General features: G+C 39.1%; 1 protein-coding gene across 3 annotated transcripts in view; it reads right to left on the bottom strand.

The window, feature by feature from the left end:
* Window positions 1-13,971, bottom strand: part of SMPX (small muscle protein X-linked) — a 65,647-nt gene extending 51,676 nt beyond the window's left edge. Inside the window, exons 1-2 of one of the 3 annotated variants that reach the window (XM_053306549.1) lie at window positions 13,826-13,971; window positions 3,093-3,153 (exon numbers count right to left, since the gene is read on the bottom strand). In XM_053306549.1, the coding sequence (XP_053162524.1) occupies window positions 3,093-3,131 (39 nt within the window). In that variant the 5' untranslated portion in view covers window positions 3,132-3,153; window positions 13,826-13,971. Of the gene's footprint in view, window positions 1-3,092; window positions 3,154-13,771 lie in introns of all 3 variants that reach the window. The other 2 variants (XM_053306548.1, XM_053306547.1) reach the window with 2 other exon arrangements.
* Window positions 13,972-14,300: the final 329 nt, after the last annotated feature.

The raw sequence follows: 14,300 nt of genomic DNA, 5'->3' as shown, positions 1-14,300 counted from the left end.
GCAAACCAAGTGAACAGGGCTCAGCCACAAGCCAACCAGGAGCCAGGTGTACCTCTCAGATACTCGCACAGTAAACACCAGCAAGTGTCAACTAGCCAGAGTCCGTGTTGTATGTCTGTTGATATGTTTACACCTCCTAAGGCAATTCTAAATGACATGCATGCAAGTGATATTTATTAACCCTGCCCCAAACCTGCTGAGACTCTATTTACTTGCCACCTGTAGCAGATGTTTGATTGATGCGCACCAGAGACAGGAGAGTTTCAGTGCTGTCATCATGAATATAAAACTCCCTACCCAGAAAGACCAGACAAGCCTCATCTTTGTTCTTGCTTAGATGGAGGCTATATCCCTTTTTGTCTGCTGTATAGTCTGGTTTTAAATTGCAGAGCCAGCATAGCATAGTGATTAGAGTGTTGGACTAGGACCAGGAAGACCTGAGTTCGAATCCCCATTCAACCATGAAACTCACTGGGTGACTCTGGGCCAGTCATGTATCTTTCAGCCTAACCTATCTCACAGGGTTGTTGTGAGGATAAAAAGAAACATGTAGGAGCTCCTCGGAGGAAGAGCAGGATATAAATGTAAAAATAAACAAACAAACAAATAACTTGATGCTTGATTTTAGGGTGTTTTATTTTTACTGTTTGTAAGCCACTTTGTGAATATGTATTTAAAAGTTGGATAAAAATATATTAAATAAAACAAATAAAATATTGATGCAACTTTCTTCAAAAAAAGGTTTTGAAATAGAGTGTAGCAGTCTGTAAACCTATGCATATTTATTTCAAAGTAAGCCCCACTGAACTCAAAACTATCTTTCAGGTTGTTGCTCATAGGATTGTTGCTTCCACTTTTTAAAATTATTTTTAATTAAAAGTAATGGGTGGGTATTTTATTTAGAGAGATTAGCTGCATTGTAACAACAAACCATGATTTTTCATTAGGAGAATGTGCTGCAGTGAACCTCGGGATCTGGCATTCTGCCATCCCTCACACAGGAGGGGTTTAAAATTTAAAGCTTTTGGCTATAATTTGCAGCAAAGTGTAGTTTTCCACTTTGTCCAAATATGGCTTGCATAACCAGAATTTCCCATAGTTAGTTAACAAACCAGGTTATCAAACCAGAATAGAATAGTTAGGTACAAAAAGAAGTTTTAATATTATTTTAATTCTAAAACTACTAGAATGTCTGCGGCAGAGGCAGGGGCCCTTCTGAATTATGTACCAAGGCAATCAACTTTTTGTAGTTGGAATTATGCAAGTTAAATAAATCTCTACACATCTACTTATTTTGCATAGTATCAAATTCTGCTTTCAAGATTATTATTTTAACATGAGGTTTGGTAATTATGATACAAAAAATGTTCCCCAATTGTTAATTGGGATCCCTTGATGGAGAATTCCCATTAATCAGTAATAATGAGTCTGCAAACTAGATTAAGCCCAAGGAACTGTGTTAAATTCTACATTTAGTGGAATCAAACCATTTATTTCAATGTATTTAAGCAGATTTTTTTATTAAAGCTTACTTATAATGACCTATTAATTATTGCTATTTTTTTAACATGTAGATTTCTTATGTTTATGGAATGCAGAGCAGACTGAATTTAAAAATATATAACACACATTTGCATAATCTTTATTTGTCTGTCTGTATTAACATTTTTAAAAAACCCTTTGTTTCACTGATGGATGTTCTGTATCTGTTCTTTAAAGCTAACCTGGTTTTCAGAGTTTTAATTGTTCTGATAGTTTAATTGTTTTTTAAGATGTTTTAAAATTGGTGTTCATATTTGTATTTTTGTTTTAATTGTTATTGGTTTTAATGATTTCTGTTATTATTTGTAAACCTCCCTGAGCCATTTCGGAAGGGCAGTATAAACTTCGAATAAATAAATGAATAAAATAAATATTGCAATCTATACATAAAAGTTGTTTTCTACAGACAACAGTCATCCTTTTCCAGCTCTCTTTCAAGAGATAAGTAATCATTCTGCCCATGTAAAACTTTACTACATAATGTATAGTTTCTTTTCTTTGCCTAGTATAAGAAATATCTCTGTGTTTCAGTAAATTAATAATATATTAGTCTATTTACCAGCAGGAAGCAAATATTTTGAGAGAGAGAGAATTGCCCAATAATGTTGACCCCTGGCACTGACCCTGTTTACAAAAATATGCTTATTCTAATTCTGCTCTCTTTTAACATAATGAATATAGTGAGCACAATGAATATCTTAATGGACATGAGAAGGGCATTGCAGGACAAAAAAACCCACACCACTGTGTACCAGAGCCCCATATAAACTCAGATGAGTACATGAATCTACTACATGTGCAGACTTCCCCATTCATTTCAGTACAGGGAGCAAATCTTCACATCAAAGGAATACCCATGGGGATAGGTATCCTCCACTGATGTGAGTGGGAAGCCACTTTTGACCAAAAAAGTATGTACATCAAAGTTCCTGCACCCATAAAATGCCACTGGTTCCCCAAATATCTCCCCTCGCCCTGCAGCCCTCCATGCACCACCTCATGTTATTGCCAATGGTCTCCTAATCATCAGCACTGGCTTTAGTGGGGGGGGGGGAGGATAGGGAAGATGCCTTGTACTGACACACGTTATAACAACAGTATACTGTGTGTGCTATTTGTTGGACTGCATCCAAACAACCACAAGTTCAACAAAGCTTATAGAAGGGGACTTTCTTGGCCCCTCCTCCACACTGTAGCCCCCTGAAATGCCACTCCATGGCATGTACAAGATGGAGGCTGCAAGGGCAGTGGGGAATCCACCAAAATCGGACAGAGGCACTGCTCTTTCAGGTAACAGATTTAAATCTAATAACAATTCTGTCAGTTGTTCTTTCATGCTTAGTATGGCATCCAAAAAAGCTTAACTAATTAATTATATTTTGATACATATAATCAAATAAGTAAACACAAGTCTAATCCTGAATCAAAATGCATCTACTTGCATTGTCAGCATGTTTTTAAAAAATGTGTAGTTAACACTAAAGCCCTTATCAAAATGACATTTTTTCCCAAGCCAAATTTATTACTTATTAGTAAATACTGTGTCTTACCTGAATGCTTCTGACATTTGAAGCTGGCTGTTTTGACATTTTTAAGGGGAGAGACTTGTCCCTGCAAGCAAAATAAAAAACTCTTATGAGCTACAATGACATTCTGAAAACAGGGCTTGATTAACTACAATTTAACCCAAGCTGCTTCTTGGCAGGTATTTATTCGTCCGTCCAGATTGTCTTTCAGTCTCAGTTTCAGAGTTACTTAGATACATCCACAGAATACTGCAAGGAAGTGAGAACATCTGAGCTTCCCTGGTGAATTTTTCATAGGCCGAAAGAGTAAGATCACTTTCACAACACAATGGTAAATGAGAAGTTAACTGCTCCATCCAAATGACACGTATTCATGGAACAGCTACTTAACATTATATTTTTGCTTCAAGTTACAAACAGGAGCCAGGAAATCCATGTATTTGTAACTTGGGTATTATTGATAAAAATGTAATTCACTCTGTATAAAAATGTCAAAAGGTTTGTAAGCCCCATTACATTACAACAGAAGGTAATACACCTCTAGAGTAAAGGACAACTGCAGCCTGAAGCCAACACACAAACTACTTAAACACCTGATAATATGGGCTGCTGAGAGAACAAAAACTAATAACTTTTATTTATTTTTCAAAGTTGTAGCCATGACACCCTATTATGTATCCTTTTCCAAGTGCCTTTCCCATCCTTAAAGTGTAGAGGCTTAAATCTTTTAACTGCAGAGTGAAAATAAGAATCATGTGCAATCACACCCAAATTCTTCATGAGAAGTACATGATACAAGTTCAGGATTACTTTTAGCAGAGACAGTCTTTCCTGCTAGTTTGTGCTGACCTCATTACTGCTAGGGAAACCAGGACAACAGCATGCTGATGTGTAAAAATAGACAACCTTCCTGGGCTGCGTTCAGTTCTCTCCCTTCCCCTGTAGCACAACTCCAGGCATATAATATGTTTAGCAATCAAGTGTTTAGCATCAAGGCTATTACGTCTTTACATATTGAGTACATGGATACTGTAATAGATCCATTCATAGGCAGCAAAATATGCTGGTGCTTGCATGCTGCATGCAGATTCCTTCACAGCATAGCCTCTGGAGCCCAGCCAGGTCTATAACTGGTAAACAAGCATAGCCACCAGATGGACTGGTGCTGCCCAAGGCATCAGTATGACACTAAGTTGAAGAGCCAGAAAAGAAAAGGGACTTGTATTGGCCAGTGAAGACCAGCTGGTAATTTTACTCAGGTGTGCCCAGAAGACTTTACCTATAAGGATCCATCTTAGGTAGCCTAAGTTAAGAACATAATTCTGAGCTATTGTTCACTTTTCAGACAAGTCAGCAGTTTGATGGAGTGAGAGCAATACTGCTTCTTCGACGAGTTAACACTGGTGTATGGAAAGCAACAGACATTTCAATAGCAGACAGTGGAAAGACCGTAAGGTTGTTCACATGACCTAAGCTTACCTGGCCTGGGGAAGGCTGGGGGAAAGGCAGAAGCCATCCGGCCTTCCCCCACATGATACAAACCGCTCTTGGGCTTGCCAGTGTCATGCACCCACACAACTGGAGCATGATGGCTCTCAGAGCGGCAAGGGAGTGGGAGGAAAGGAGGCTGTGGCCTCCCGGGTCCCTCAATGCACCACACAATGAGCACACTGCATTGGGGGATCCCCCCACAAGCCACATGCTCTAGGTGCCTGGTTCTGTGCCTGCTTGGGTTGCCTACAGCCTGAGCAGACATACATTTGTGGATCTGGGTAGAAGGGCATGCTTGCACTCTTAGGTAATAGCCCAGGGGGAAACTTCGAGCTCTTGGTGGGGCAGTGCCGGGATCAGCCCCGATCCCGGTGCTCCACATGCACAGCCTCCTTAACTGCTTCATGGCAGGCTGAACATTAGCTACCATGGGAGGATTGCAGGGTCCAGATAACCAACCTTCTTGATACATTGCTCGGATCCATTTGAGCTTGTTTGGTTGCTCACAATGGAAAGTTTGAGAGCAATTCAAGACAGTATTTGAATATGTCCCGAGTCGTCATTACTCAAGACAGAATTTAATTAACTAATTAATATGAATATGGATATGAATATGGCTGGGTTGCTAGGAGATAAACAAGCCAATGGGAGGCCTAAGAGGTTGGAGTATAAAGGCTGGAGGCCTGGTAGGTTAAGGAATGTTTTGGACTTTGTGTGTGTGACGGTGGTGGGGGTGCTTTTGGATTTTCTTTTCATTGTTTGGATGAATAGTTATTCAGGATGAAGGGAAACTCTTTCGAGAAGCTTCCTTTCAACCTCCCTTTGCTTTTTGCTTTTTAAGCAAACTTTTATTTCTATCATAATATTTTTGTAATATTAATAGATGGCCTCTAGCTTCTGGAGACTTATAGACTTATAGACTCCTCAGCTTGAAGACTGGCAGATATCTAAATTTATTTCTTTGTATTTTGACTGTGAATTTTCGTTAGTACTGTCTGTTGATGGGAACAAGTAGAGCTTCCAAGTGATCTAAGCAGGAGGAGGGGAAAGAGTCTGATTAACAGCACAATTGTGGAAACGATTATAATTTTGTGATGAAAACAATGGTTTCTTTCTATGCTTCATTTATGGACATTCATCCAAGTTCTATTATTTCCATTATTTATTGCATAAAACACTTAATGCCAGAATAAACGGCTTTATTTCAGTAAAACCAGTGAGTCAGCACTCTATGAGTTGGTATGTGGTTTGTTTCCAGCCAAATTTCCTCCCATTGATACCTGTTTGCTCAAGATAACTTTCTAGAAGCAGTTGAAGAGGTTGTATAAGAATTAGGATATTGGAGCATGTGGATCAGTATTAGTTTGACAAAATCAACTTCTACTTCCACTTGGAAAAGAGACATCTCGGAGATCACCGGGTCACCATTGCTGTGGACTTGTTTATTCTTCATGTTTCATACCCATTTCCACATGATTATACAGTGTGTGGACTTATTCATTTGTGTTTAATATCTATTTCCACATTAATGAATTATTGCTCCTCTTTGAGTATACAGTTTCATTAATATTTCCCATTGTTTTGATTTTGTTTCTATTGAATATATTTCCAGCTATAGATCTATTAGACTAGGTTGTGTTTGTTTATTTCCTGTTGGTCAGTGGTCAATTTGGTGGGGGATCTTTTTGGTTTCTTGTTGGTGTTGGCCAGAAAGCCATGAGAGAATATTGGACACATACAAAAGTATTGGACACACACAAGAATGCAATGATCTTAGAATATATCCCTAGAGTGGATTGAGTTAGACACCACTGTCAGAAAATTTTTATTTGGGCAGGTTCAAGCAAGTGCGAAAGAATTTCATAAGCAATGAATCTTAAATTTATGCCTTGGGTGGGAGAATTGGTCTTTTTAAATTCATAGAGGAATTTAAAGACATGTTTCTTTAAAGTTTGCTAATTGTAACTAAAATTAGCAAAACTACATTTCACACTCCCTTTAATTTGGGAATACATGGTTTGTGAGGCACAGTAAATAAATAATGACTGGTTTTGGTACTAAGCTGAATTTTAAAACTGGCTTTAACTTAGCTAGCATGCTTTTTAGATGGTGTTGTATTGAATCTGGATTTTTCACTTTCCTCTGGTGGAGCTATGTATTTTAAGCATCAGCTGGGAAGACTGAAAGGAATGTAGAGTGTTTCCACAACAGACTGGAGGATTCTGAAGAACTATTTAAAAGACTTGCTTCCCTTTGTTGGGAAATGGCTCCTGATTTTAAATTTAGAAGATTATTTTTAAGATTTTGATTTCCAATTTTGAGAGAAGAATTAAATTGGCAATATGCTTAACTGTATTTTGAAGCATCAAGATACTTAGCAGCAGAGATGAGGCATTCCCTTTTGTGTGTTCACTGCCCTTATATCGTCCTCCTCCTATACTGGCTACTTAAACTTAGTGATTTGTGAAATGTCAGGGCCTAAACCCTGGAGAAAATACTCTTTAACACTTCCTTTTGTGCATCGAGGTGTAAGTATGAGTCTAGACTGATATTCTCAGAAAAATACGAAAAGGTCTGGCTACAAAGATGAGAAGCTTGTTTATGGTTGTTAACTTTAAATCTGGATCAATCATATTGATGAGTAGCAAAAGGAACAAGAACATACAAAGAAAGTAAGATAATGTTTGAAGTTGGAGAAAGAAAAAGAGAATGAATGCTTAAGGCTGCGGGAGGAAAAAGAGAATGAATGTTTAAAGTAAGAGCAGGAATGGGAAAGTGATTCTTGGAGGTTGCAAAAGGAGAAAGATTTAAAGAAGGAATGGGGGAAAGACTGAGGCTGCGGAGAGAGAAAGAGGAGGACTCTTCTAAATTAAAAAAGAATGTGTTGATGAATGTTTGAAGCCGAAAGAGGATGGTTTAATGTTGAAAAAAGAGAAGGATAAGGCATGTTTGAAGTTACAAGAAAACAATGACAAAGAGTTTTTGAAGTTGACAGAAAAGAAAGAAAAGGCCTCAAACTCTACAGGATGTGGAAAGAGAAACAAGGGGCTGAATGCTTAAAATAAAATGATGAAAATGAGAAGTTAAAGCAGGACATATACCAATGTGATATGCAAAATAAAATAAAAATAAAATGCATATTGGGGCAAAAAACCCCAACTTCAAATATAAGGATCTTGGTGTTGTGATGGACAGCTCGTGGAAAGTGTCGACTCAGTGCGCTGCAGCTGTGAAAAAGGCCAATTCCATGCTAGGGATCATTGGGAAGGGGAATGAAAATAAAAATGCTAATATTATAATGCCCTTATACAAATCTATGGTGAGGCCACATTTGGAGTACTGTGTACAGTTCTGGTCACCTTATCTTAAGAAGGACATTGTAGAACTGGAAAAGGTGCAGTAGAGGGCAACCAAGATGATCAGGGGCCTAGAACACCTTCCTTATGAGGCACAGTTATAGCATCTGGGGATTTTTGGTTGGAAAAGAGGCAACTATGGAGAGAAATAATTGAGGTGTATACAGTTATGTATGGAGTAGAGAGAGAGGACAGAGAGAAATTTTTCTCCCTCTCTCACAACATTAGAACCAGGGATCATCCCAGGACACTGAAGGCCAGGAAATTTAGGACCAATAAAAGGAAGTATTTTTTCACACAGTGCCTAATATATCTATGGAATTCTCTGCCACAGGATGTGGTGATATCCACTAGCTTGGATGGCTTTAAAAGTGGCTTTGACAAATTCACGGACAGGTCTATCCATGGCTACTAGTCAAGGCAAGATGACTCTAAATACCAGTTGCAGGGGAGCAACTGCAAGAGAGAGGGCATGCTCTCACCTCTTGCCTGTGGGCTTCTCAGAGGCATCTGGTGGGCCTCATCCTGAGAAACAGGATGCTGGACTAGATAGGCCTTGGGCCTGATCCAGCAGGGCTGGATCATACAAGTATTGGATATATTAAAGATTCATATCCAGTCACAGTTTGTAAAAAGAAGAAGAAGAAGAAGATGCTGATGATAAAAATTGACACCTGTACCTTATTCCGATCGTGCTGGATAGGAAGATTGTGTAGAATTTAGGAGAGGAAAGGTTAGGGATCATAGCTGGCAGAGAGAAAGGGACAGTTGGACTCCAAGGACAGATACAAGTATGAAGAGGAGGCATTGAAGGAATAACAAGTGGAGAAGAAAGGATGTTGCGTCTTAAGAAGAAGGACTGAGCCTTCGAATACAACTTTGGAGATGTTTGGTTACAAAAGGGCTTTACAAGAGGCCTCTGCATAAGGCCCCTACTCAAGTTTTAACTGAAGAACTGAAAGCCTTGGCATGTGGTATCCCAGACCGGCATTATATGACTGAAAATAAATGAGTATTTTCCAGCCTCTACACAGATGAGTGCCTTGGAACACACACCCTCTTCCAGGATGATTGCTGCTTGGATGCGGAAACAAAATACCATTAAGAAAGACTGACACCCATGCTACATTGTGAGGTAAGGCCGCATGCCGAAGCCTGGGAAACATAGGGGTGTCCTGCCCAAAGTGACCCCTGTAATCAGCCAGGAACAAGAGTAACTTCATTACAACCACATTCTATTGGTAAACAAAATGTTCATGCAAAAGAGGTTCGGCCAGGGAGCAAGCCATTTAATACTTTGATGATAGATAAGATAAATAAGGAAACTGATGTAAGTGTGATCTTGATGGTTACTCGATCACAAGTGGGGGAGAAGACTAAAACTGACGAGAGATATCAATACAATAAGCAGTTCAGTTGTGCGACACCAGTGTAACTCCTGAAGCTGCATATTTTCCTTGTTGCAGAATGCAGGGAAGAGTGCTCTGAGCTAACTTCTCAGAGCCATCCAGGCTCTGACCAAAAGGCAGAGTCAAGAGTTAAATCCAACTCAAATGTTTTTGAACTGCCTGTGTTTAGCTAGAAACAAGAACTTTGTAAAATGATGCCTGTGCCCATTCCAGAGCAGAATGAAACTGAGAGTGCAGTTTTGCGTGAAATTGATGCAAATATCTCAGGTGACCAAATGCCTTCACTACAAGGTAGAGCCTCGACAGAAAGCAGTGATGAAAAATGCTGTGTGCTGTCAAATATTACACCTTCAAACACAGAGACTCTGTTGTTCCTTGTGTGCCCGAGAGCCCAGTCGGGGGTTACTCGTCAGTCGCCATGGCATGATCAAACAAATGGGGTTAGGGGAGCATGCACTCCACTAACCTCATTTAAGGGAGGGGGGAATTAACTGGGCTTGCTGCTGGGAGCCACACAGCTCCCAGCAGTTCACACGGACGGTGGAAACCGGGCTGGGCCCCTTTAGCCGCATGTGAGAATAGCATGCATGTGAGAACAGCTTCTTTATTTTTCTGAACTCACAGACTGGAGGGAAGACCCTAGCAGTTTTTAATGCTCCTAGCATCTTTTGATTAAAAAATATATATTTCTTGGTTTTTCATCTCTAACTATATCTATGAACATGATTTGGATGGGATCCCAACCAAAAGTTTTGTTAGGTAGCAAGAGATTTTAAAAAGGAAATGAATGTGATAAAGAACTTATGTGAAATGTAACATTTCTGAAGCAAGAGCATATACAAGAACTAGCTATCCTGTGAAAATGGAAGAGTATGGATATGTCATCTGAGGAGGTCCATCTCCAGTTACCACTGGTTCGTTTGGTGGCGACTCAGAGGCAGGCCTTCTCTGTAGCTGCTCCTGGGCTGTGGAATGCACTCCCAGCAGAAATCCACAATCTGAATTCCTTACAGACCTTCAGGAGAGCCCTTAAAACCTAACTGTTTGGCCTGGCCTTCCAGCGTTTTTAAATAATTAATTAATTGTTTTAATGCTATGACCTGGTTTTCAGGGGTTTTTTTTAATTGTTCTGATTGTTTAATTGTTTTTATGATGTTTTAATTGTTAATTGATGTTTTATATTGTTTATATTTCTGTTTTAACTGTTATTGGTTTTAATAGTTTGTTTTAATTGTGAACCACCCTGAGCCGCTTTGGAAGGGCAGTATCAAAATCAAATAAATAAATAAATAAATGTAGGGGAATGAGCGGTCTCATTGGCAATGAGATCTCAAATCAGAAAGGCCAGAATGGGGAGGTCTCAGTGGCATCATGATCCCAAATGAAGAAATGGGAAAGCAAAATATGGTGGTTCAGTCATTTAAATAAAGATGGAATTTTGTTTTGGTCTGTTGCTATTGGCTATTTGTGAGGAAATGGGCATATATGACCATTTTGGATCCTGACTGTTATCTTTGGTTTTGTCTTTTTTTAAAATATTGAGCTCAAGGTTTTAATTATTTTTTTTCCTTTGGACATATTTATTTAGCATATTTCTATACCACTCAAAACCTATGTCTCAGGGCAGTTTACATATATGTATAAGGAATTCATTGGAGTCCCTTTATATGTATGTAGGGTACTGAATCATTTCTTGATGGGTTTAAAAACCACCAAGTCTTGAACCAAGATAAAAATATTTTTAATAATGGTCAAAGAAATTTTCCCATGTCCTGAAAAGGACCAAATTCAGAATAACTGTGATGTGTTAAAATATCTTGCAGATACAGAGCTGGTCTTGTGGTAGCAAGCATGACTTGTCCCCTTAGCTAAGCAGGGTTCATCGTGGCTGCATATAAATGGGAGACTAGAAGTGTGAGCCCTTCGGGGATGAAGCCACTCTGGGAAGAGCATCTAGGTTCCAATTTCCTTCCCTGGCATCTCCAGGATAGGACTGAGAGAGATTCCTGCCTGCAACCTTGGAGAAGCCGGTGCCAGTCTATGTAGACAATACTGAGTGAGATGGTCTATGGTCTGACTCAGTATATGGCAGCTTCCTATGTTCTCCATACTCACTCTATAGAAGGAGTAAGGGTGAATAGACAAGATGGAGTCAAGTATAGCTATAATTAAATCATCCAGGCAGTTCTCATGATTGCCCTGGGCAGGTGGGGAGGCCACAGCGGGAAGGCTGCTTTTCACTTACCCTCCCTCTGGATGACCAAGCAGGTCGGCTTTGGCGTGCCTCCCATGGGCTCACTTGGACAGCCCTGCTCCATGTTACTCCATGAAGCATGGAGTACAGCAGAGCAGATCTAGAGCAGGGATCTGGAGCTGGAACTTGTTGTTCTTGCCACCAGGCATCCTTCAATGCAACTCGCAGCACGCACATAGCATTGGGTATTTCCCCCCTCTGATGGGCATTCTATGTGCCCATCTCTGTTATTCCTGGTAGCTGGGTTAAGGCTAACAGCCGGGGTTATTAAGGGGGTTAGGTGGGAGGGGAGGGATCCAAGAGGATCCTGCCGCTTCTCATGAGCAGTCTAGCCCTAGTGAGAAAAGCCTCCCTATCTGGGCATGTTCATATGGAAGATATGTACAGACTATTTGCAAGCCTAAAGACAAGACCTTTGTACTTTAAAAAACATATGTCATGGCTTCTGGAATCTGCTGGACATTATTCAACAACTCCTATAATCCAAAGTTACTGATTGGAAGGTTGATTGGAATCTGAATTTTGTTTTAGAGACTAAAATATTAATGGACAATTATATACCCTAAACAATAATAATGCTTTTATAGATTGAAGTTTTGTACTAATTGTGTTGTTTGTCCATTAGTTATATATTGGTACTGCCAATTAGAAAAACAAGTTACTGGCGTACCAGAGAAGAAATGCAGACTTATAGTTTTGATAAAATCATGGGAGATATCTGTATTGAATAATGATGATAATAAGGATGAAAATTTGGTATGATTGAATGTGACAGACTGAACATTTTTCAATCACTGTGTCAATAGGGAGACTCAAGAACAGGTGATAATTTTACCCATGTGTGTAAAGAAGAAGCCTTGTAAGGATCCATCCTAGGTAGCCTCCCCCCACCTTCATGGACATTAATCTAAGTTCTATTTTTTCTTTTATTTACTATGTAAAACACTTAATGACAGAATAAACCACTTTAATTCATTTCAGTAAAACCAGAGAGTCAGTGCTCTGTGACTTGCTGTGGTGTGTTTTTCCCCAGCCACACACTCTGGTTCTCTCATTGGTTTAGTCTCTCATTGGTTTAGTCCAAACAAAGGACCTGATTTTCAGCCAGTAACTTGCAGGTACTTTGAGGGCATTAAGAAGGTGCAAGAGACCATAGGAGAAAAAAGGAGACACTTCAGCATGCACACACTTGTTTCACATCTTTAATTACCTGCATCTACCATCAAATATTAGAGGCAATGTCACTGTTGTTTCTTTTTGGAACTATTTAATATTTTACTTATATGTAATTTCATGATTCCAAGTCGGCAAAAGGATCAGAAGGAATTAAAAAGAAAGAGTTTTCTTGGCCTCATCTAAAAATAATTCCTGAGAGGCTGTAGAAGGATGTGCAGCTGTTAGCACTGAATGGCTTTTTCTATTTGCTTTAAAAAAGGTGATGAACATGAAGCACTTTCATAATTTCCATCTTTCATAACCCCACTTTAGATACAATTGAAGAGGAACCAATAATGCCATCTCTTTACTCCCGCCCACCTTTCTGCTGTATGCCTATGAGCAATACAAATGTTATAAACAGAACATGCTGTATCACCATATTAAAAACCTAAATAGGAATTACACCTCTGGGAACTTAGCCTATACAGAAAGCAGCAGGAGGAAGCCCTATGCTCAATCTTTACTGCTCACAGTGCAATGACACTGTAAAATGTTCACTGACAGTAACTGTAAAGTTAATGATTTACATTATAGCAATTGTTCATAAGCATTTCTGATTTCATATAGGGGTTGTTAAAACGTTTAATTCTTGTTTATCAACAAAATCTAAACTGAACAATCTGAAGCAAACAAGAAAAAAGGAGAAAGTATACCTTTGGCTGGATTTTAGTTTTACCAATTGTAGAAAGTATGCTTCTATAGGATTCTTGATTGAACATGTATAGTTTGGCCTCATGATACTGCTAAGTCTCAGAGCAACTGTCTTATTTTCAAATAACTGAAAACTATCCTAGATATATAGCTGTTGTAATAGCCTGTGTTAAGCATACTGATTTGGTGTATGAGATTAAAATCAAGATAAATGTAGTTGATTTATTCACCTCGTAGCTATATATGAATGTGTTTTCCCAGGTAAAGTTTTCATTTTTAAAAATAACTCACCCCTCCTCCCCAATCTTAGCTTACATTATGTACCTGATTGTTTATATAAGAGAAGTTCCAACCCGTCAGGTGAGTGAATATAGTCACCTCCTTTTAGTGCTGGGGAAAAACACCTTCTTCAATCAGCTGATATCTTGCCTATGATCTTTTCAAGCTGGCTGGAACAGATGAAATCCTTTGTGCCTGTGTGTGCTACTGAGAGCACTTCCAGGGCTGGCGCAGAGCTGAGTCCAGAAGCCAAGCGTAAAAGAGAATTCCTGTCATAGCTTACAGTTGTTCTTCCTAAATATAGAGTCAGATTCATCCTGTAACTTCATTCCCTACTAGTTAAAATCAGGCTCAAGTGTCAAGCAAAAAGTGTTAGTGAACTCACCTTCAGGTTATATTTTGCTCTCACTTTCTCAATGTGAAACGGATGGGATGTTTTAAAAATAGTTTTGTAACTTTTTAATAGAGTATGTTAGGCAGAGAACAAGAAACACACACCACATTGCCTTCATGTTGTCATACAAAGCAATCCCCACTGTACTGATCCCATACAGTCCCATGGTAACTAGTGAGA

This window comes from Hemicordylus capensis, chromosome 3, assembly GCF_027244095.1.
Source record: "Hemicordylus capensis ecotype Gifberg chromosome 3, rHemCap1.1.pri, whole genome shotgun sequence".
NCBI lineage: Eukaryota > Metazoa > Chordata > Lepidosauria > Squamata > Cordylidae > Hemicordylus > Hemicordylus capensis.
The sequence above is the reverse complement of the archived record's forward strand: the minus strand, read 5'-3'. Positions and strand labels throughout refer to the sequence as shown.